Source organism: Periplaneta americana, chromosome 2 (genome assembly GCF_040183065.1).
Source record: "Periplaneta americana isolate PAMFEO1 chromosome 2, P.americana_PAMFEO1_priV1, whole genome shotgun sequence".
In the NCBI taxonomy this organism is placed as follows: domain Eukaryota; kingdom Metazoa; phylum Arthropoda; class Insecta; order Blattodea; family Blattidae; genus Periplaneta; species Periplaneta americana.
In genome coordinates this window covers 191007186-191030380 of record NC_091118.1, presented here as the reverse complement: position 1 = coordinate 191030380, position 23195 = coordinate 191007186, and the positions used below count along the sequence as shown (strand labels likewise).

Genomic DNA, 23195 nt, shown 5'->3' with positions numbered 1-23195 from the left:
GTTAAATATGATACAAGCATACAAGAACTGGATAACATGTACGTCCACCTCACCAACGTGTCTGTCCAGAAGCATGGGGTAAGTGTCCAATTTATCTATAGAGCGGTACAATTTGTAGGGAAAGGGCAAAGACAATTTTATTTTTCTCTTCACTGCCTACAGAATCTCCTCTCTACTTGTACACTAGAAATGTTAAATTCATCCCTTCTACCACTTTATTTTCTTAGAAACAAATACGTGAATATGTATGCTTTGAAATATTATTATTCATGATTATCGAACAGTGAAGGATCTAGGCCTAGTGGCCAGTTCTGTTCTCATTGTCCATCTAGTATTCTTCTAAGAGGGTGTTCTTGGCCCTGTTTTCCTGTTGGATGCAGGGTTGCCAGATTCTGTCATCAGTAATCCAGGACAGGTGATCAATCAATCAATCTTCTTAATGTATCCATCTGTTTGCCGACAACATAAAGTCCATTATAGTCTTATAGTCCACTATAGTCTATTCAGTTGTTGTTTTTCACGAGAAATGAGGGGTATTTTGATTGGTGTTCATTATAGACGCCTGTTGCTAGTAGCCAGAGTTGGGTGTAGTCAATATATATTGCAGGACTGTGTCTTCTGCAACTGGTACTGATGATTTTAATTTACTTCTTTTGTGGTTTATGGATGGACAGTATAGAAGAATGTGTTCCAGATCTTCATCATGATTATTACGCCACAGACAAGTAGGATTATCAGAAATGTGAAATCGGAGTAGGTACAATTGAGTGACAATGTGACCTGTTCTGGCTATTGTTAAAAATGTTTGAACATGTCTGGGCAAGTTTTTTTACATTTTCAGGTCATTTGGTTTCTTTTGTACAGACTGTAAAATTTTCCCTTTGTCAGAAGAGAGCCAATTGTTGATCCATAGATTTGTAAAATGAGACCTTACTGAAGCAAAAGCACTGGATAGAGATATCACTTGGAGAGGTCTTGGTTGCAAATATGTTGCCTGTTTTGCAATATTATCGACTTTCTCGTTTCCAGGTATACCACAATGACTAGGTATCCATTGAAATGTTATTTCCCTTTGGAGTTCTTTTAGTTTACGTAGTTGTTTCTGAATTGGAATAATTCTATGTGCATATAGGTTTGGTACATATTTAATTATATTAAATATAGCAGAGGCGGCTCCTCAGGGCAGGCAGGGTAGGCTAAGCCTACCTCAACACATTTAGAAAAACCTAAAAGTGGATATTTATTAACTACCCCAACACATTTGGAAAACCTTATATAATTATATACTCTTGTCTAGGTGCTTAGAAATTCTTCAATTAACTATGAATGGGATTTTTTGAGGGTTAGTTGGACGTTGCTTGCTACTGGCAGTTCGATTTATGCGACAAGAATACATTGGACAGATCACGATGCGTCAGAAGGTAGGCAGAAGCGAAGTTAGCCGACCTTCCACGTAACTTCAAAGCTGGCCCTGGAGTAAGCATTAAAAGAGATCGCTATTCTAAATGCTTTCTTAGCGCATGCGTTCTATGCTTAAGCCAGCGCGCTTGAATTCTGCCTGCCCTAACGAGAACCCACGAGCATTATCGAACACCTACGATTTGCGAAATTTCTGTTTGAAAGTTTCACGAGTTGGAACGTAGATTGTTACGAGTAGTATAACAGTTTTTAAACAGTGTGTTTTAAAAGATGTTTTTTTTAACAGTGTATTTTAGAAAATGTGATTTTTGCAAGTAGGTACTGTATATTAATGTTATGTATATTTGGTGATTTATAGTTAATGTAAGTGATAACAATAATATTATATTATGACTGATATAATAAGTAAACTGTTACGTTGTCCGTTTTCGCGTCGTAATGACATTGAAAAGAGAAGTATTTTGGACAATGGACGACCCACTCCTGCATTAAGCTCTATTGTTCATAAAGTCAGTGCTAAAGGTGCAAGAAAATTTAATCCTTCATGGTATGAAACACTATGAAATGGAAATATAAAAATTGGAGGTTTATCTTTCGAAAAGGTGGAAAAATTCAAATATCTTGGAGCAACAGTAACAAATATAAATGATACTCGGGAGGAAATTAAACACAGAATAAATATGGGAAATGCCTGTTATTATTCGATTGAGAAGCTTTTGTCATCCAGTCTGCTGTCAAAAAATCTGAAAGTTAGAATTTATAAAACAGTTATATTACCGGTTGTTCTGTATGGTAGTGAAACTTGGACTCTCACTTTGAGAGAGGAACGTAGGTTAAGGGTGTTTGAGAATAAGGTTCTTAGGAAAATATTTGTGGCTAAGAGGGATGAAGTTACAGGAGAATGGAGAAAGTTACATAACGCAGAACTGCACGCATTGTATTCTTCACCTGACATAATTAGGAACATTAAATCCAGACGTTTGAAATGGGCAGGGCATGTAGCACGTATGGGCGAATCCAGAAATGCATATAGTGTGTTAGTTGGGAGGCCGGAGGAAAAAAGACATTTGGGGAGGTCGAGACGTAGATGGGAGGATAATATTAAAATGGATTTTAGGGAGGTGGGATATGATGATAGAGACTGGATTAATCTTGCACAGTGTAGGGACCGATGGCGGGCTTACATGAGGGCGGCAATGAACCTGCGGATTCTTTAAAAGCCATTTGTAAGTAAGTATGGTATGAAACACATAAATGGCTAACAGGAAGTGAAGTTAAAGCTAAGCTGTAGGTGATCACGTTTGTTATTGTAATCTAAAGAAGGTACTTGGAATCAGATCATATTTGTAACTCGGTAAGTCTAAAGAGACTTGAAAAGAATTTGAATCCAATTTCGGAAATGTTGTCTGAACAACAAGGGTTGCAAGACAACAGTATAACAATAAACTAGAAAAAAACCGACAAATTATGAGACGGCTCATTGATGTAACAGTATTGTTATGTAAGCAAGAGTTAAGTTTTCGGGGGGGCATGATGAAAGCGAGCTGTCATTGAATCGCGGGAATTACATAAAAATGTTCTGTAAATTTTGCCTACCCTGAACATTTGACTACGAGCCGCCACTGAAATATAGCCCCCTTGGATTCGGTAAGTATGCAAATAGATTTTTCAGAAATTTGAGGAACACACTGAAGAGCAGCATCAGTAGCTAGCAATTCAGTGTCAAGACTGGAGGAGGATGAACGATGTTCTTCAAACTATCAGATAATATCCTGTGTAATTTCTATAAAATAAAAAAGAAGAAACACCAATCTATATCAGAGACACACTCATTGCTAAAACTCCAGTTGTGAACGAAATTCCTCCATGGAAATGGGTGATTCCAGAACATAGCATACAAATTCCAGGAAATAATTCCAAAAATGAACCTCCATACATTCTTAAGTTAGATGCCATGGAACTACTCTGCAGCACATATAAGGATCACCTTCAAATTTATACAGATGGATCTCTAAATCCTAATAATGGGACATCAGGAGGACAGGTGATGATACCACAGTCTACTATATACAATCGCGAAGCTCAATACGTAGTAAATATGCAAACATTAGGTAATTGCTCACTACTAGGATCGCTAATATCCCCTCATTACAGGCAATGCAAAATAGTACCGGCGCAGTCTATTGTTTCTAGCACCCTTAAAACTCAAGCTTCGTGACTGTATATAGCAGACTGTGATGATACTGCATTTCTACCTCAGCATAACTACAATTTGAATTAATTCAACTTGCAATACAACTGATTTTATTCGTTTCATGTATTTCAACTAACTATATAGGGCCTAAACTTTTAATTTTGTTACTTTTTGCTAGATTATGAAATTTTCTTTGAATTATTGATAGTCTCGAAAAATAATGTTGTATACAATCTGATCTATACAGAGAAAATGCATGATACTGCGTTTAAATCCTATGAGTAATAAATGAACTTCTGAAAAGAGTAAAGAATAAAGATACTGTATAAAACCTAATACATACTAGAGAGGGCTCTCTACAAAAATACCAAATTGCCTACTGCTCTTACAACAAAAATAAAGTTTACTAAGACTGGTTTATTTTTGTACAAATTTTCTGGTCATTTAGGGTGAGTACAACTGCATGCACGGAGGCAAGCTGAGTGTGCAGAACCTGCGCCTGTACCTGGAGAGTACCAGAGGCAAGGAAGTGACTGAGCGACTATTCACTGCCATTTCGTGGCTCATTGTGCACTCCCTAAAGGCTGTCTCTCCTGTTATGGCCAATGATCGACATTGCTTTGAGTGCTATGGCTACGATATTATAATTGACAACAAACTCAAACCATGGCTTGTAGAGGTGAGTTGCTACTGTCGACAAGTTCCATTTTAATTAATTTCTTTAAGACGACAAGCATACTGTCCCAGTTCTTTATTAAATTTAGAAATGTAGCATAAACTCGAAGTTTGAGCCAGCCTGGGCTCTCTAAATCCGCAGCATTGCACTAAAATAATCTTCTTCTTCTTCTTCTTCTTCTTCTTCTTCAAGTATTAGGCCAAATGGCCTGTTACGATCTCACAGTTGAATTTTCAATCCAGCGCTTCTTTGGATGACCGAGAGATCTCTTCCCATTTGGACGATAGTGGAGCATGACTTTTGGGATTCTATCTCTATGCATGCGATGCAGATGATTTATCCAGTTGTTCTGATAATGTTTCACGTGATTAATTACAGGTTCTAGTTGTAATTCTTCCATTATATCTTCATTACGTTTGTGATCCCGCTGTATATCTCATAAATTTCATTTCATTAGCCGTTATTCTGCTTTCGTCTTTCTTCCTCAATATCTATGCCTCACTGCCGTAACAAAGTACAGGTCTCGCCAAGGTCTTGTAAAGGCGAATTCGAGTATGCCTTTGTACTAGGGAAGGTTTCATAATGGTGTTAATTATTCCCATTGTTTTGGTGTATTTAGAAATTTTCTGTGAAATGTCTACTTCATCGAAAAAAGATAATGTGTATTCGAGATATGTAAAATAATTTATCCTTCCTAATATTTTTGAAGCTAAACATATTTTACTAGGCACAGGGTATTTTCCGCAGAAGGCCATAAAATGTTTATTTCTTGAAACCTATTGATTAGATTTATATATCACAAACATCATTTTATACCTCAAGAAGTGAGTAGAAAATGATATGAAATTAAAAAAAAAAAAAAATGACAAAATTTACAATTTTTGACCATAGCAAATATCAAGTTATACCTTAAGGGATCTAATTTTCTTCTAACATTGCAGCATTCTGTATTTAATCTTCACTTCAGGGGAGAGGATGGCATTTTTTTAAACTTTTTTTCTATTTGGTGTAAAATATTAATTTTTTTGTGTGTAGAGAGCTCATAGCTGTGGCAACTCCACCAAATAAAAATATTTTGAAAAAAAAAATTATTTGGGGGCCCAAATTTGAAAAAAATATACCCAATGCAGGATTGTACTAAAACCGATATATCTAAACCGTTTTTAAAGATAGATTCAAACAGTTTTTTGCAATGTATTTGCAAAAGCATGTTCTACAAACTGTCTATAACAGAATTTCGATATTAGTCCTTACGTTTGTAAAATAAACAATTAAAATTTAATAACAATTTTCTGATTTCGTTTCTTGCAAACAAACTGACGTATTTTTAAAATGAAATCAATTAACAAAATTCTGTTATAGAGAAAAGTTTTCTAATAGTCTAAAGAATGTGTGTTCTAAATTTCATGCATGTATCTTTAATAATTGAGAAATTATATCCATTTTTGTCTGGCAATGTAGCAAAAAAAATAAAGTTACTGGAAACCGATAAATGTGGGAGTGTGATTTAAAAATCCATAGCGCAGGAAGTTTAAAAATGACGTCTCAACATCCGATAAGGGCACAAATACACACAAAATGTTATGCAATGCATTCCACACATATCAAAGGGTATTTTAAAGAAAAAAAAATTTTTTTGAAAATTTAATTTACTGGAAACAACAATAAAAGTGGGCGAGTGATTTAAAAATCCATAACGCAGGAAGTTCAAAAATGGCGACTCAACATCCGATAAGGGCACAAATACCCTCAAAATGTTATGCTATGCATTCCACACATATCACAGAGTATTTTAAAGAATTTTTTTTTTAATTTACTCATTTTTCACCAAAAAATACCATCCTCTCCCCTTCAGTTATTGCGAGCTATATTTTCAGCAAGATATCTGGAACACAGATCAAAATATTGTGATATACTTACTCGGTAATTCTCTAGTTATTACAGTTCCATTGAAAAGTAAAATTGTACTAGAGTCTTTGATTGTTATGTACAGGTGAACGCATCTCCATCCTTGACATCTACCACAGTGAATGATCGCATCCTCAAGTATAAATTGATTGACAACATACTCTCCGTGGTGTTGCCTCCTGATGGTGTTCCAGAGTGAGTAAACATATCTATATAGAGAGTTTGGGTTTGAGAATACTCAGTATTTCATAGGTGCACTGTTGAATTTCCATACCTAGAAACTAGGTTCAAAATTACATTTTGACAATAGAAGAAAAAGCACTGATTCAATATGAAAAACTTATCAGATTACCAGGAAACAATTGGCATTCATACAGTCCTCTCTGTAGATTGAAAACTCTAAAAAGTTTCATATCCATTGTTCAAGAATTAAAACAGAAAATCAATATCCCGAATTTAAAAGAAAACTTACAAATTAAACCAAACCCTTTAACTCTATTAAATATAGAATATAATCTAAATTTAACAGAAGAAATACTGAAATCAGAAGTAAACACTGAAATAATGAAACAATTTTCTTTAGAGGCAATTAATATTAGGCACCCTCCACAAAACTGGCTTCATTTATACACCGACGGATCCTTGATCTCCAGAGAACAAGGTGCTGGTGCAGGTGTTACGTGCTGTCTCTTCTCACTTTATAGATCTCTTGGATATGGAACAACAAGCTTTGATGGTGAAATCATTGCAATAAGTGAATGTCTCAGGAATCTTCTATGCCACATCAATAAATTTAGGAATGCAGTTATATTGTCAGATTCCAAAGGAGCTATTCTATCAATAGTCTCTAAACACACACCTTCATCTCAAACAGCAGAAATAACTAAAATGCTCTCTCAATTAATATCACTCAATAAAAGAATTGTATTCCAATGGATACCATCCCATTGTGGAATCCTAAGAAACGAGAATGCGGATGCTTTAGCAAAGAAGGGCAGCACTGCTACTTACAGACCTGTTACTAAATCTGCGTATTACTCTGTGAAGACATTTATTAAATCTACATACTTAGACTTCAACAAACAAAATTTGATAACACAATCACAAGGGAAAAAATGGAACTCTCTGCATCAAAATCCATGTTAATTCCCGATGTACCACGCAAATCGTCTGTAGCTGCATTTAGATTGGCAACAGGCCATGATTGTTTGGCCAAACACCTGCATAGAATTGGAATATATCAGTCCCCTAACTGCCCATTGTGCAACTCAAACCAAGAAATGGATTCGAAACACAAAATCTGTGCTTCAGTAGCTGGTCATGATAATATCTTTGAAAAATATTGGAGTGCAAGAGGTCAAATGACTTTATTGTCAAACGCCTGGCATTAGAAAACAACAACAACATTCTATGGTATTCATACATCACTTTACAGCTAGAATATGGAATATGTAAAAAAAATCGTAATAGTAATACCACAATATAATATCATACAGTTACAAAGCTTGAGGTGATTTTGCATTTCTTGCGATACATTGCTCCAAGCAGTTAGCAACTAGGAGTACTAGAAACAGTAGACTGTGCCGGTACTATTTCGCATTGTTGCTTGTGTATAAAAGTTGTGTAAACTGTGAAATGTTCGTTATCGGTTGTAATAAATGTTAATGGCTAAAATACAATAATAAAATTGGAATAATAATATGGGACAAGGAGGAGACGTTACCCTCATTAATTCATATTTCCATTATTATTATTTTGTTCTAATGATAACTGCAAATTAATATTTGATTAGTTTCGTAGTTCATTATCGCTATTATCTTGAATGAGTGGAGTGATTACAGTAAATTTAAGTTCGTTTTGCATAAATACCGAAACATAATATTATTACTATTTTTTGTGTCTTCGAGTTTATGGTGGAATTTAATATATTCATGAAAATAATAAATGTAAATATATTTATTTTGCTAATAATTGTAACATAAAAAATAATATATACAGCTAAAAGGTTAGCACACCCCTGAAAGAGTAGAACTCGAAATAAATCTTATGTATTTAATATTTCAATAATGGAAGGAAGGTGCCAATTTTTCCAAAAGAACACGATAATGAAAGTATAATATATTTTGTCGTCTGCTAGGGATGGAGTCTGTGATGAGGTGATAGTAGCGATCCTAGTGGCTAGCAAATTCAACTGCCAATGGATGCATATTCCCTACATATTGAGCTTCGTGACTCTATGTACTAGACTGTGGTAATACAAATTCTTAAATATAGTCACAGTGTAGTTGAAAATATAGGTATATATGGAAGAGTTTTAAAATATAGTCTACTATAGTCCTGTCACTCTAATTTCCGGCAGCCAATCGCGTTGCAGATCGGCTACATTTAAACGTGTGCGTCTTGTGATTCACTTATGAAGACGTTATTCATTTCTTAAGGCTCAATAAATACTTAATATAATCGCCCGCCATTTTGGCTCTTTCGTTGGCGTTCACAGAAAGCACACAAAGACTTTATTTGCCGCTCAATTATTTGCTGAATTACAGTGCGTTTGATTTATTATCATAGGAGCTACGATATGATAATGTTTAACGGTGTGGCAAATAGATTCCTCATATGGTAGCTCGGCAACGAAAGAACAAAAATGGCGAACGATACTACCTACCTAGACTTTATAGAGCCTTCACTTCCTAAGACGTAAGCAAAGAGGAGGAGTCATGCTGGGAATAACAGTGTCGCGACTATAGTACAGCACAAGGGGTTAGCATTGCTACTTAATACAAGACAGAAATATATATGCAGTGTTTTTGAATGTCATAAATTCGCCTACAGAATAGGAGGCATGAGAAATTAGGTACTTCTTTAATTTGGCCCTAAAATATAATCTTATGTTTCGAGTTTGATTTTTTATATCCATAGGGAGGCTATTAAAAATTTTTACTGCATAATGCATTTCTTTTCGATAGCATGATAAATTTGCCAATGGAGCATGAAGTCATTTTTGGACGATATTTATACTATGAACTGTTGAATTAGTTACACAGTTTTCACAATTACATACGAGGAAATTTATTAATGAAAAAATATACTGACAAGCCATGGGCATTATTTGTAGCTTTTTGTAGAGGTCCTATATGATTGCATAGATTTGGCACCTATTATTATTCTAATTAGTAATTATAGTGAAATCTGTTCAAGACGGAAGTGACATGGTCCTAATTTTTTTTCCGTTGTGGACAGGTTTCCGTATTATTCAGGTGTTACATTAAAATGGAATATTTTATCATTCGTATACATGAAAAACAAAATGGCATGTCGCAAACTGCAAGGAGTACAAAATATTCCATTTAACACTACTCATATTAAATCAGTCTTCTGTCGCTTATTCCGTTGGTGAATCATCTTGATGAAAATAGTATCGTAACTCACTTATTAGTAATTAAACACTACTAAAGTTTACTAATCTCGTTCAATTTAATATCCAAAACTATACTATAATACTGTATTGTATATGACTGCACATTATTAATTAATTGGACTAGGAGCCATCCATTAGAAGCTTTGAATTCTGCTATGTAATTTCTGTCCCAGTTCAATGGCTTGCTTTGCAGAATAGACATGTTCTTTGAAAGGTCATGAAGAACCCACTCCCACAACAGTTCATTTATTTCCACATAAACAGTTGCGTTCTGGTTCCTTTTTATGTCAGCAATAATGGCCGCAAGCCACTCACTCATTATGATCTTTATTTTTTAAAGTGTCACACCTGAGTTTTCTACAACTGAACTTCAACATTATTTCACATACACTGCGTTTCTAGTTTTCCTTTAACTCGATAACTTTTACCTCATCACTTAATGTTAATGCTACATTTTATGCAACTTGTTTTTTTTTACCAGGAAAACACTACACTTGCGCTCTGTCTAGCTACGACAGTGTACGAGTGTGAAGCATTAAAAATCTTTGAAGGGACTCGTCTGCCTAGTCAACAGAGTAATAAAATTTATGACTGATGGCCAACACACCCTCGTACCCTCTAAAATTTTGCAAAGAAAACTTGTTTTTATCTTAGTGACCTATATATTTCGTATAATAATAATAATAATAATAATAATAATAATAATAATAATAATAATAATAATGTTTTATTTTCGCTGGCAGAGTTAAGGCCATAAGGCCTTCTCTTCCATTCAACCAGCCTTAATCAATACAATACATAAATTTAAATTACAAATATTTACACTACACTTAAAAGGTTCTCCAGCAATATTCTTCACTACATATTTATTTAAATTTAGATAAATCTATAAGGTAAAGTAGTAACTTAATTTATGAGCTAATTTAATTCAATGAATTATAATTAATTTAATATTTGAGATAGCTAGTAAAATGATGAAAATTAATTTAATATAAGCTTACTAGGACTATGTTACAGGGAGAATATATATATTTCTATTTGTATAATGAGAATATTAATGTAATTGCCATTAGAGGTTTTGTAAATCTATTTAGAAAAATTAATGATAATAATAATAATAATAATAAGAATGGACAGATGTTAGTTTCATTATAAGTAACAAATATTAATCAGCAATTCATCTGTTAAGTAAGAATTTATGCAATTTTGACCTAAATGAAGTTATTGTCCAACAACCCCTTACATCACTCGGAAGCGAGTTCCAATTTCTAGCAACTGAAACTGTATAGGATGAAGAATATAAAGATGTCTTGTGGTAGGGTATAATGAGTAAATAGTTATGCTGAGATCTTGTACCTAGCTGCTTAACTTAATTTGACTCTCACAGCACCTTGTATAGTCTATCATTGATGTAAAGTTGTGTCTTTGCAATCTTTAATAATCTTACTAAGTACTACTACTTTTTAATCTTATATTCCTTGAAATTACACACTGTTTCAAAATATAGTGTGCCCAAAATATTATATCTGTTTTGAACAGTAGCAGGCAGTTTCCGTTTCCGCGTTGGACAGTTTCCGTTTTATTCAGGAAAAATTGCACATAATACATATGAATTTCGCCGGGACCAATAAATTGTTCCGAAATAGACAGGATTCCGGATTATTCAGGTTCCAATTTGAACAGGTTTCACTGTACTATTTTTGTAGTGGGAGTGTACTGTTACTATCTGCAGAATTTCCCCAGAACATTATTCCAAAACTCATTACCGAGTAGAAGTATGCAAAGTATATTGCATAGATCTACTAGCAAAACATGCTGAATTTAGTTTGGAGGTAAGTTGTTGAATATGAATCATATATTGTTATTATTGAAATCTATTCATTTGTTCTGTTGATAGTGTACGCTGGAATAAGATTCCATCTCCCGAAGCACTCGGGAACTTCGAACTCTTATTAGATGAAGAACTGGCATCACAAGATGAACATCCAGGAAATCAGAACCGGAGTAGATCTGATTCACGTGGTCCATTGTACCGTTGGAAGTAGTCAGTATTCCATCTAACGACATGTTCTAAACCAATCTTCATGTTACACTCCTGTTAACAAGCATGCATGTCCTAAGGTAATACCACAAAACTCCATGAATTCTCGTAACTCTTTGATGTGTTCAGTGCATTTGAGACATTTATCATGGCCCTTCTGCTGCATAAATTTATTAAATATATGTTTTTAAGTAGTTTCATGGTTAATAAACGTTAAACTTAATTTGACTCTCACAGCACCTTGTATAGTCTATCATTGATGTAAAGTTGTGTCTTTGCAATCTTTAATAATGCTATTTGCATTATATAAGGAATACTCAGCATATTTTACATAGCAAAAATTGAAAACAGGATATTTTTTTTTATTTTCCCTTGGCAGCAGATGTCAGATGTCTCAATTGCAGAATATGTAAGACATTTTGTAAGTTCAATCTCTGACATCCCAAATACAGTTGTATCTGAACGTGTTAAGAAAGTAGCATTATATTCACAATGGCCAGTTTTAACAGCTTAAGTTTTACCGAATATGTTATGTAAATACAGAGAATTGTTTACGAATTTTTTTATATGAAAGTTTTGATGTGACTTTATTATGTCATAATTTGCTACTCAGTTTTATTATTATCATTGTTATTAGAGAATCAGATGCTGTTTCATAGGTAATTATATACTATTTCATATTATTGACTGTTTTATGCTAATAAATTACACTTCATTTAAATGATTTTGATTTATTTTCCAGCATATTGTTTTAGAACCTGTATCCAGTTAAAGTCAGAAATGTTTAGTTATAGCTAGACTTCGGATTTTAGATTAAATGCCGATATTTTTCTATAGGGATAAACTAAAACTAGTCAAATATCTTTACATTTTATATAAAATATGAACGTTTGACCTGCTTAGTTTTATGGTGCCTAAAAATGCATATTTTGCCCATTGAGACCTATTTTTAAGGTTTTAGAGCTTAAAATTGCCTATTTCTATTTATTACGTATATATTTTTATATTTTCGTGTAGATGTTCAAATATCCTATAATAATTTGGTTGTAGGAATGAAGAAATTCCTAGAAGGTGTCTGGTTTTGTTGAGCACTTGAGCAGACAGTAGGAATGTGTTGAATCGGTAGGATATAGTTCTCCCTAAAGAAATCAGCATGACAGATATTGCTAGATTTAAATATGCATGTTATGTTAACGTCTAACAGTAATGCTAATATTAAGGTACATGTTCACTGTATCGGAGAAAAACAATCTTTGCTATAATTGTTATGTAACCGCTTTCTGAGAAAACTATGAACTTCCCACCAATATGGTATTACATCTTTTTGTTATATACAATATGAGCTATTTGCTCTGAAAATCTGCAGGGTTACTTCACTTTCACCCCGAATTTGTAGTTGGAAAACACGATAATGCATGCTGAGATAGACAAACAGAGAAACTTCGTCTACTATCGGTGTAGTGATGGACGGATATAAAAGACCAAAAAGATGTTTGGATGGTCATAAAATCATTGGACCAACCGGTTGTGGACGAAAAGTAATGGATAAAAGGCCTTCCAATCAAGCCTGAAATCGCTTGCATAATGTATATATTTTGCTTTATATCCTTCTCTTCTGGGGGGGGGAAATAGTAATCTGCCTAATCTGTCATTTGTTTTGTATTTTCTTTTGATTTCATGAGGGTGAATAAATTGCACTACAAGTTTCAATGTTTCGAGAAGAAAAAATGAAAACAAAATTATGAGGAAATATTTTATTAACAAAAGACTAAAGTAGTGACTGTTACATTCATATTGTCGTGTTTAGAATATCTTTCCATCAATGCCTTCCACATCTTTCTTGACGTTGACTTCAGGTTTAATATGGATACTGTTTATTCTCAGCATGGTGTATGGAGTACGGTGAACTGCAACATAAAGAAAGATTATGAATATATAGATTATTGCTTTCAGGTGTTAAATACTAGGTTACGGTACCTTGTTGACTAGTTTCAGTCTGTTGTGGGCTATCTTCAGAACTGGGTGGTCCTGGTCTTTGCGCCTTCTGTTTGCGTTTCCTGTGAGGGTGTGTTTGTGTAGTGTAATGTGGAGTCAAAGCCGCATGAAATCCTCAACACACAACTCAATTTCAAAACACACACACTTTTTGACTCCACATTACAGTACACAAACACACCCCACACATCGGTTCTGTACTGGTGATTATGTTATGATAGTTTGAGAATTAATAGATTTGTCCCATACATCTAGAAATTTCTATATGAACACGTATCGGTATTGTACTGGTAATTATGTTATTACACTTTGAGAATTAATAGATTTGTTCTTACAGTTTATTCTCTGATACTGCTTCCTCCTCTTCTTTTTGAACACTGTCTTTATATGTGAAAGAGTTTTTTCGATGACTGTTGCATGAACTGATACGAGGTCTGTAGAAAGAATAGGTCGTCCAAGCAGGGTGAAATCTGAGCCACCAGCCAACAAAACCTGTAACAGTTACAAATGTTAAGAAGTGGATGAACTGTCGAAAAGGTAGGTGTGATGATTTTAAAATTACAAATAACCTGAACAGTAATAAGTTTCAGATTTTATAATTAAGTAATTATAAACTCCGAGACTATGTTTTAGAAATTATTAAAACTACAAATAACCATCACTTAAATAAAGAGTCGGAACAAAATAGTTTCATCTTATTGTTTTGGTTTACTTATGTAAATGTACAATATATTTATGTTTGGAGACAAATACTGGATGATTCTGTTACAAACTTTTATTTAAGAGTGACGGAGGTAACCAATATGAACGTTGCATTTTGTGTTTGGGTGTCAGGTTTTTCGGCACCCACCTGGCACACACTTTTTTGAACAGCAGGTGCTTAGTGACAATCTCATGCAACAAGGATCGCGATATCTGCGGAAAATGGCTGCTCAGCTCCGTAATCGTGAAGCGACGGTTCTCCATGATGCACTGCCGCACCAGCTCAACACGATCATCATTGATGAGGGAGGGTCGCCCACTGCGCTCTTCATCATGGACACTTTGACGACCTTCGGAAAACTGCCTACACCGGCAACACACCATCTGCTTACTCATGAAGTTCGGCCCATAGACCTGACAGAGCTGCCGATGAATTTCAATTGGCACAATGCTTTGTGCATTAAAGAACTTTATCACCGACCGAACCTCGCTGGCGGCGGGAGAAGGAATAAGAGCTTCCATTTCGGACCACTGCTGCCACGCTACTGGCACCAGGCGGGACGTGTTCGGCTGGCATATGATTGATACGTCATAGATCTGTTACGCATGCGCAATTGACACGGCTAATTACGTTTACTTTCAAGGGGAAAAAATCGGGAAACTTACTTTCTGGATGCGCCTCGTAGTATTAGCTAGTTGGCATCGTAAATGATGTTTTGACTAATAAAGCCTTGCAGCTGTTCATTTCTATTTTCTCTGTCATAAATGAAATGCATATCAGCAAGTTCTCTTAATGTGAAACCAAATTTACTGTATCTACATAATGCTTAACTCAAATGAGCGTTACACTATACTAGGAGAACAGCTACATTTAAACAGAGGTAAGTCAATTGGCCATGAGTTTGATGCCAGCTAGCTATCATAATGTCAGCTGTAAATAGAGAGTTATGTACAGTATTCGCATGAACTTTGTAATGTTTATAAACATTACTATGCCAACACAGAAGCGTACATTAAAGAAAACAATATTATTTACCACAACTCGTTAATAATGAATGTTTTGGGTTATTATTCTGCAATGTTACTTAGGCTGGTTAGGACAGACATGTTCTGTTATTACCAAAAGAAATGTTTCCGGACAGAAGTTCCTATATGAAAGTCGTTCACACGATAACCTCTATCATCCCTAAAAGTTTGTAACAAAGTGACAGAATCTCCCTGTATAATAAATTAGTGTAAAACAGTTTATGAAAGAAAGGCACACTGTTAGCCATACAGCTGGAGCATTGGCTTTTCACGCATAAGACTGGTTGAAATTCTGACAACCCTCATAGGTTTTTGATCCTGAAAATAATATTAGATACACATATGAGACATATTTTTACCTTCTCCAGTTTGATTTTGTCTCCAATTTGGGGAGCCCAGTATCCTTCTACAGTGATTATGTCCTCTGTGGTAACTTTGAACTGCTTTCCAGAAATGTGTACAACAGCAAACAGACGACCTTCTCGTCCTTCCTCGAGCAGCTTGTTAACTTTCGAAATAACCTCTGTAAAAATTCAAAGTTTATATTTGACACATAAACTTCATTCCTGAAGACAAATTTTCATCTTTCGATATATAATAGTGTATGATAAATCTGTGGAAGCCAAAGAGACATGGAATGAAGTACAAATATTGGTTGACAATAGAACCGGATGGAAGTCTTTTACTGGTGTTGTCCTCTGCTCCCTTAGAAATTGCTGATGATGATGTCATCAAGAGTAAAAAATCAGTTTTATAGATACTTTACTTTTACTACTACGTAGATTTAGTAATAAATCTCTTCACAGAGTATTACTAAATCTACGTATTACTCTGTGAAAAGATTTATTAAATCTACATACTTAGACTTCAACAAACAAAATTTGATAACTCAATCCCAAGGGGAAAAATGGAACTCTCTGCATCAAAATCCACAGTTAATTCCCGATTTACCACGAAAATCGTCTGTAGCTGCATTTAGATTGGCAAAAGGCCATGATTGTTTGGCCAAACACCTGCATAGAATTGGAATATATCAGTCCCCTAACTGCCCATTGTGCAACTCAAACCAAGAAATGGATTCGGAACACCTCAAAATCTGTGCTTCAGTGGCTAGTCATGATAATATCTTTGAAAAATATTGGAGTGCAAGAGGTCAAATGACTTTATTGTCAAACGCCTGGCATTAGAAAACAACAACTTTTACTACAACGGAATATCTGGAAACCTGGGACTCAATCAACCATATTTTGATCATATTTTGTTTAAAATATCAGATCTATAAATTCATCTGCCCTGCATTGCTGATCTCTGTTACAGCAATGTTCATTAGTATTCCCGACAGGAATTTATATTGTTATTATGAGAATAAACGAAAAGACAAAGTATATGATTATGTGTCGTGACCAGAATATTGTACAAAATGGAAATATAAAAATTGGAGATTTATCCTTCGAAGGGGTGGAAAAATTAAAATATCTTGGAGCAACAGTAACAAATATAAATGATACTCAGGAGGAAATTAAACACAGAATAAATATGGGAAATGCCTGTTATTATTTGGTTGAGAAGCTTTTATCATCTAGTCTGCTGTCAAAAAATCTGAAAGTTAGAATTTATAAAACAGTTATATTACCGGTTGTTCTGTATGGTTGTGAAACTTGGACTCTCACTCTGAGAGAGGAACATAGGTTAAGTGTGTTTGAGAATAAGGTGCTTAGGAAAATATTTGGGGCTAAGAGGGATGAAGTTACAGGAGAATGGAGAAAGTTACACAACGCAGAACTGCACGCATTGTATTCTTCACCTGACATAATTTGCGATGGGCAGGGCATGTAGCACATATGGGCGAATCCAGGAATGCATATAGAGTGTTAGTTGGGAGACCGGAGGGGAAAAAGGCCTTTGGGGAGGATAATATTAAAATGGATTTGAGGGAGGTGGGATATGATGATAGGGACTGGATTAATCTTGCACAGGATAGGGATCGATGGCGGACTTATGTGAGGGCGGCAATGAACCTTCGGGTTCCTTAAAAGCCATTTGTATGTATTATAAGAATAAAATAAAAATAAAAGATTATTCGACAATATAGAAATGATTCTGATGCAATGATTGATGCCATAGGATCTCATGTGTTAAAATCATCCTTAGCTATAATTAGTAATCATATGTACCCAACAAACTTTTATTGTAAATGATTTCCTATGTTTTCGTATCATTTATCTTAATGTTTTCTTTTTCCTTTCAAATTGTCACACAATTGGTTTTCATGATTATTCTTTATGAATTGATTAGTAGGCCGATCTATTCGAACCCTTATTTAGGGCGGCTTTTTTATTAAAATATTAGTTATGCTTGTGTAAATATGACTAAATTAAACTTATGCATTTTCACATATATTTTATTTTCTATTCTACTGCGTATTTTGAAATAGACAACGTAATTATAATCTGTTAATTACAGTAGGTTATATAATGGCTGGCAATGTACACTGACGTTCAAAAATTTCTGATCATGTAAGCGAACTTTCTAACCAAGGGATAAGACAGTACCAAAGATTTAACAAATCGACAATCTTTGAAATAGTTCTAATCCTCAATGGATGACTCTATCGAGATGGTTAAAAAGTGTCAGGGAAAATGGTGATGTAGATTAATATTATAAATTATTCTAAGGCTGTGTCTCAAAGCTCAAGTCCATACTACACACTAGTGACTAACTACTAGGTGACTTGTAAACTATACACTAGGGAAGGCAGTGTCCTAATGCAGTTTCATTACGAGTTATATGGGAAAGATAAGGGCTTAATATAGTACAGTAATGTTTAAAACATTGTACAGAAGATACTAACAATATCAGTGTTCAAAGTTAACGTGTTATCACAGTCTAGTATATACAGTCGCGAAGCTCAATACGTAGTAAATATGCAAACATTATATAGTTGCTCACCACTAGGATCGCTAATATCGCCTCATCACAGGTAATGCAAAATAGTACCGTCACAGTCTATTGTTTCTAGCACCCTCAAAACTCAACCTTCGTGACTGTATATAGATTAGATTAGATTTAGATTAGATTTATTTATTTAACCTGGTAGAGATAAGGCCGTCAGGCCTTCTCTGCCCCTCTACCAGGGGATTACAACTATAACATGAACAATAAGATTACAATTAATATTAAATTTACAATTACAATTACAATAAAAATTAAAGTACGACAAGAATACCTGATTAATGAAAGCTAGACATTTTATCATAGAAGTTAAGAACAAAGAATATTTTTGTATTTACTAAATTACAAATTAAACCTACAATAACAAAATTCTATAGTGATGAAATTACCGGATATTGAGATATTTTGTGGTAGATTAAAAGAACTATTTACAAGAAACCATGTCTGAACGAGTCTCAATTACTGACCAAGTGCCTAGTAAGTTTCCGTTTGAATTGAATTTTATTTCGACAGTCCCTGATGCTAGCAGGTAACGAATTCCAGAGTCTTGGCAGGGCTATTGTGAAAGAGGCTGAGTATGAGGAGGTGCGATGGGATGGTATTGTTAGTATTGTTTCATGGCGAGAGCATGTGTTCAGATTGTGGTGGGAAGAAAGGTAAGTGAAGCGAGACGACAGGTACGAAGGAATAGAAGAGTTCAAGATTTCGAAGAGAAAGAGAAGTGAATGTAAATTTCTTTTCTTATCTAGTTTAAGCCAACCTATTGCTTCCAGGGATGGGGTAATATGATCATATTTACGAACATTGCTTACAAAACGTACACACAAATTATGAGCACGTTGAAGTTTCATTTTGTTGTCGCTGGAAAGGTCAGTCAGTAAAATGTCAGCATAGTCAAAATGGGGAAATACAAGGGTCTGCACAAGGGACTTTTTTAAGCAAGAGGGAAGATGAACATTTATCCTTTTTAGCACATGGATAATAGAATATACTTTTCTGCAGGTTTCTGTGATTTGCATGTCCCAGTTGAGATTATTATCCATGTGAATGCCAAGATTTTTTACCGAAGAACTGAAAGGGATATGCACTGTACTTACTTTAACGGGGGAAATGTCGAGGTGCTTTACAGCGTCGGTTTGCCGTTTGTGTCCTAATATGATTGCTTGTGTCAATCATATTGTGGTGTTATTCTACATTATAGTTGCATTATTTCACTTCCAAAGCATTTTCAGATTTCATAACCCCATTTGCTGATGAGGTATCCATGTTTGTTTAGTGAACAAGTCATCAGTCAAGCAAGCATTTTCGTTGACTAGCTACTACGGACTTGATTGCTATGCACTATGTAGCTTTTGACCATGACTTCTGACGTCACATCCGGCTATTTAGTCAACAATCTAGTTCACGTCAGCTGAAAATGTAGCTTTCAGACACGGCCTAATAAGTGACAGTATCAGCGGTTTCCCACTAAACCTATGATTTTTACAATCATAAAGGTGCATCTATACAGTTCAACTTTTCTTTCAACTTTAAGCATTCAAGCAATGCATGCAGCAATTGAAAGTTACCCATCGCTGATGGGTATTTTGTGAGTATTTCGTTCAACAGTAGCATGCAGCTGATTGTTTTAAATGGCCGTGAATAAACTGAAAATTCTTTTGTTTGGTGATGGTTGACCCAGCGTATAGATAATTATAATCCCTATTCGCTGGTGGACCTTTTAAGCTCAAAATGGTGGCAGGTATGATTAGCTTTATTGAACATTATCGCAAATACGAGTGCCTATGGCGTGTTCAACGAGAATTTTGCGAATTAAGTAGACCTAAGTATTGGACTGATATTTAACCAGTGGCGGCTCGTGAACTTGTGGATTGGGGGATCTGCAGTAGATTTTGGTACATACAAATTTCACGTCTTGATATCATTACTAATAAGTAGAGGACAAAAATAAATGCACTACATATCGAAAAATCAAAACTTCCTGACTTAGTTGGGAGATGTCTGTGGCATCATTTGCCGTAATCGCTAAAAAAAAACTAATACCATCGATTTCAGTCTGAATTTTAGATCAGCAGACACTCTACATGCAATCTACCAGTTCATTCTGAATTGTCTTAGAATAACCTTAAACAGTGACATGTTCGAAATGATTTTTGAGAGGCTCATTTAGGTTACTCACGAATTGTAGCAACCCACGAAACACATCAGGGTTCTTCGAATCGTTTTTTCATCATGTCCCCTAAGGGGAAGTTCATATTGGCCACAAAATTTGATACAATCAATTTTTTTTTTTATAATTTCACGATTTTTTATCACTTCTTGATTATGTTTGAGAATGTTTGTTCTGTTCGTTTCACTTAATTGCACAGCAGTATGAGTTGTGTAACACAGCCAATGAAACAACATTTTTCAGGTGAGACAGCGAAGATTCGTGCTTTTTAATTTTTAGGGGCAAATGTCCTAAATCTGTCACACCACTCCTAGTCTATGCAGTATCACCACAGAAGAGGAGACAAGGAAAACAAAATACAGAATTTTTTTTGTTCACATCCACGTAACCACAAATGCTTAGCGTAAATTTCATTGTTATACTTCCTTACATACTACAGTATATATGCACTATTTCAGCTGGATGAAGCTTGAGTAAGATTTAAGTCGGGTAACGAACGACCATTTAATTTCACTTCATTATATTAATCTTCTCCACAAGGGAAAGTTGAGAAAAATAAAATTAATATTCTGTAATTCACACACACTCATGCTTGCACATTTGCACTGGTTAAGTTACGGTACTAAGACGTCACACCAAAGCAATGTTCTAAAAGTGGAAAAGAAGTCTCTTTCGTATTTTACGTCCTATATTAAAAGGATTCTACTCATGCAATCATTTTGAGTTAAGGCAAATATTAGGTTCTGCTGGAGACTGGATATATACGTAATAATAAGGCAAAAGAGAATATTAATTTCGTTATATTAACTCGATAAGATTCTACAACAGTAAGCATGTGAAGAGAAAATAAAAATTTTGTTATTAAGTTTCAAGGGAATAGAGAATCCATTTGACGTAGCATTACAATAGTGGTGTGGGAGTGGAGGAAAGATCTTCCCTTGTCGCCTAGCTCTGCAAGCCACTGCAGCAAAATATGGGTTTTAAACATCGGCAGTTTCCCTCTGCCTCCCTTCACTTCTCTACCCCCTGACCTAGCAAGACACACTCTCTATGAGCTGTCCCACCCTGCTGATTCCAGGACGATTTTGAATGCCGTGTCAATTCCAATACAGTCGATGCGCAAAAAGATTATGCATAAGATAATAGTACATATTCCCGGCCTGATGAAATATAAAGCAATTTACCAATAAAAGCTGTAATAATTGTTCTACAAATTAAAATAAATATTATTTTTATTTTCCTGTCAAACCAGGGAGTGTTGCAGCTCCGCAGCTCTTATGGACGAGCCGCCTCTGTATTTAACACTTATTAATTAATATATATATATATATATATATATATATATATATATATATATATATATATACACACATAGTGAAGATGACGTTCAATATAGCATACTGTGTAGACACAAAATCTGCATGCATCTTAATTAAACCTACTACAGTTTAAAATAAAATTTTCTGCTTTTCTTCTACTGCTAACAAAAACCGATTACAGAAACATACACACTTGGATTAAAAACATTATTTTAAATTTGATGAAATAACATTTTACCCTTTGACTTTTCTTTTTCTTTTGTAACGTCAGAGGTCTCGGGTATTATTTTCTGTGTCTCAGGAAGTGAATGAAGGCTTGAGATTGTCTGACTCCATAATGATGTTGCTCCATTAGAGTTATATCCTGAAAGATTGGTAAAGTTTTTGTATTAATTTCACTGCCATGAAGAAGCACGTCATAAACGTCAATTTTTCAGAAAAGAAAATTTATTGACAAGTTTCTAACTACATCACACACAAAAAGTAATTCTAGCATTTTTCCTATACAATTTTAATCTCTAAACTAACTACTTAGTCATTACTTTTCAACTTCATCAATATATCAATATTTATTTTATCTTTTCTCGCCGGTGAAAGAATTATAACACTGTGTGACACAGTCTGTGTCAACTAAAACCCTGTACCAATATAAGGGAAACTGAAGAATAAAATGAAATAATTTTATTACTTGGAAATTGGAACTTCACTATTCCATTTATCTACTCAAGAAGAAAAATATTTTGAAGGTTTCTTAGAGTATTCTGTAATGAATTTAATGTATTTGAAGAACATAATAATAACATTTCTCTTATATACTAATGTCATTACAGTCTGCACAAAAACCTGTTTTCTAGAGCCCTATTAACATTGTACCTAACCTAAAAACGAATACCTACAAGCTCTTTACAATAGCTATTCAATTAAGGAGAACCAAATATTTCACTAACCGCATAATGAAATACATTTACTAGCACATTCTATCACTTGTAATTTATTTACTGAAAATAATGGAATTAAAAATTTATTTAGTATTAACGACATTGCAATTCACAGATTTCTATAGTTGCGGCTGCAGTTAGTATTTTGTTAATGTTTTGAAATTCAGTGTGGCCATATAGCAAAAATTCCTTTTAAAATATAACATATCCCTATGTCAAGGATATTAAGAAATCGTTCTGTTTACGTAATCATTTGAATCTGAATCAAAATGTGATGTAAACAAGTTGCGAAATATAGGCTTGCTTATATTTAATAAAACAATACAGCGTCGCTTTAAAAACAACCACAAATTGTTCGCTTATCAGTTTTATCAATTCCCCCACTACAATTTGTGTTAATGAATCATCCAATCAAATAACGGCATTTGGTCGAAAGA

At 34.5% G+C, this 23195-nt stretch overlaps 2 protein-coding genes across 3 annotated transcripts in view; one reads left to right on the top strand and one right to left on the bottom strand.

Annotated features, from left to right (window-relative positions):
* TTLL1B (Tubulin tyrosine ligase-like 1B) overlaps positions 1-12295 on the top strand; it is a 49127-nt gene extending 36832 nt beyond the window's left edge. For both annotated transcript variants that reach the window (XM_069819191.1, XM_069819190.1), the window contains exons 6-9: positions 1-78; positions 4062-4292; positions 6283-6392; positions 11513-12295. The exon at positions 1-78 is cut by the window's left edge and continues 124 nt beyond it. In XM_069819191.1, the coding sequence (XP_069675292.1) occupies positions 1-78; positions 4062-4292; positions 6283-6392; positions 11513-11660 (567 nt within the window). In that variant the 3' untranslated portion in view covers positions 11661-12295. The remainder of the gene's footprint in view (positions 79-4061; positions 4293-6282; positions 6393-11512) is intronic.
* Positions 12296-13395: 1100 nt separating this feature from the next.
* On the bottom strand, positions 13396-23178 carry mRpL21 (mitochondrial ribosomal protein L21). Its single transcript, XM_069819189.1, has 5 exons — positions 22768-23178; positions 22059-22184; positions 15739-15902; positions 13987-14143; positions 13396-13563 (listed from the first exon to the last, which is right to left on the bottom strand). Exons 1-5 carry the CDS (start codon positions 22859-22861, stop codon positions 13460-13462), a joined length of 645 nt encoding a protein of 214 aa, XP_069675290.1. The 5' UTR covers positions 22862-23178; the 3' UTR covers positions 13396-13459.
* Positions 23179-23195: the final 17 nt, after the last annotated feature.

Coding starts and splice junctions, on each gene's coding strand:
- mRpL21 (XM_069819189.1), bottom strand. CDS start 22,861: ATGTCGTTAATACTAAATAAATTTTTAATTCCATTATTTTCAGTAAAT. Junction 14,144..15,738: donor ACAAAATCAAACTGGAGAAG/GTAAAAATATGT, acceptor TAACTGTTACAG/GTTTTGTTGGCTGGTGGCTC. Junction 13,564..13,986: donor GCAGTATCAGAGAATAAACT/GTAAGAACAAAT, acceptor TTTATGTTGCAG/TTCACCGTACTCCATACACC.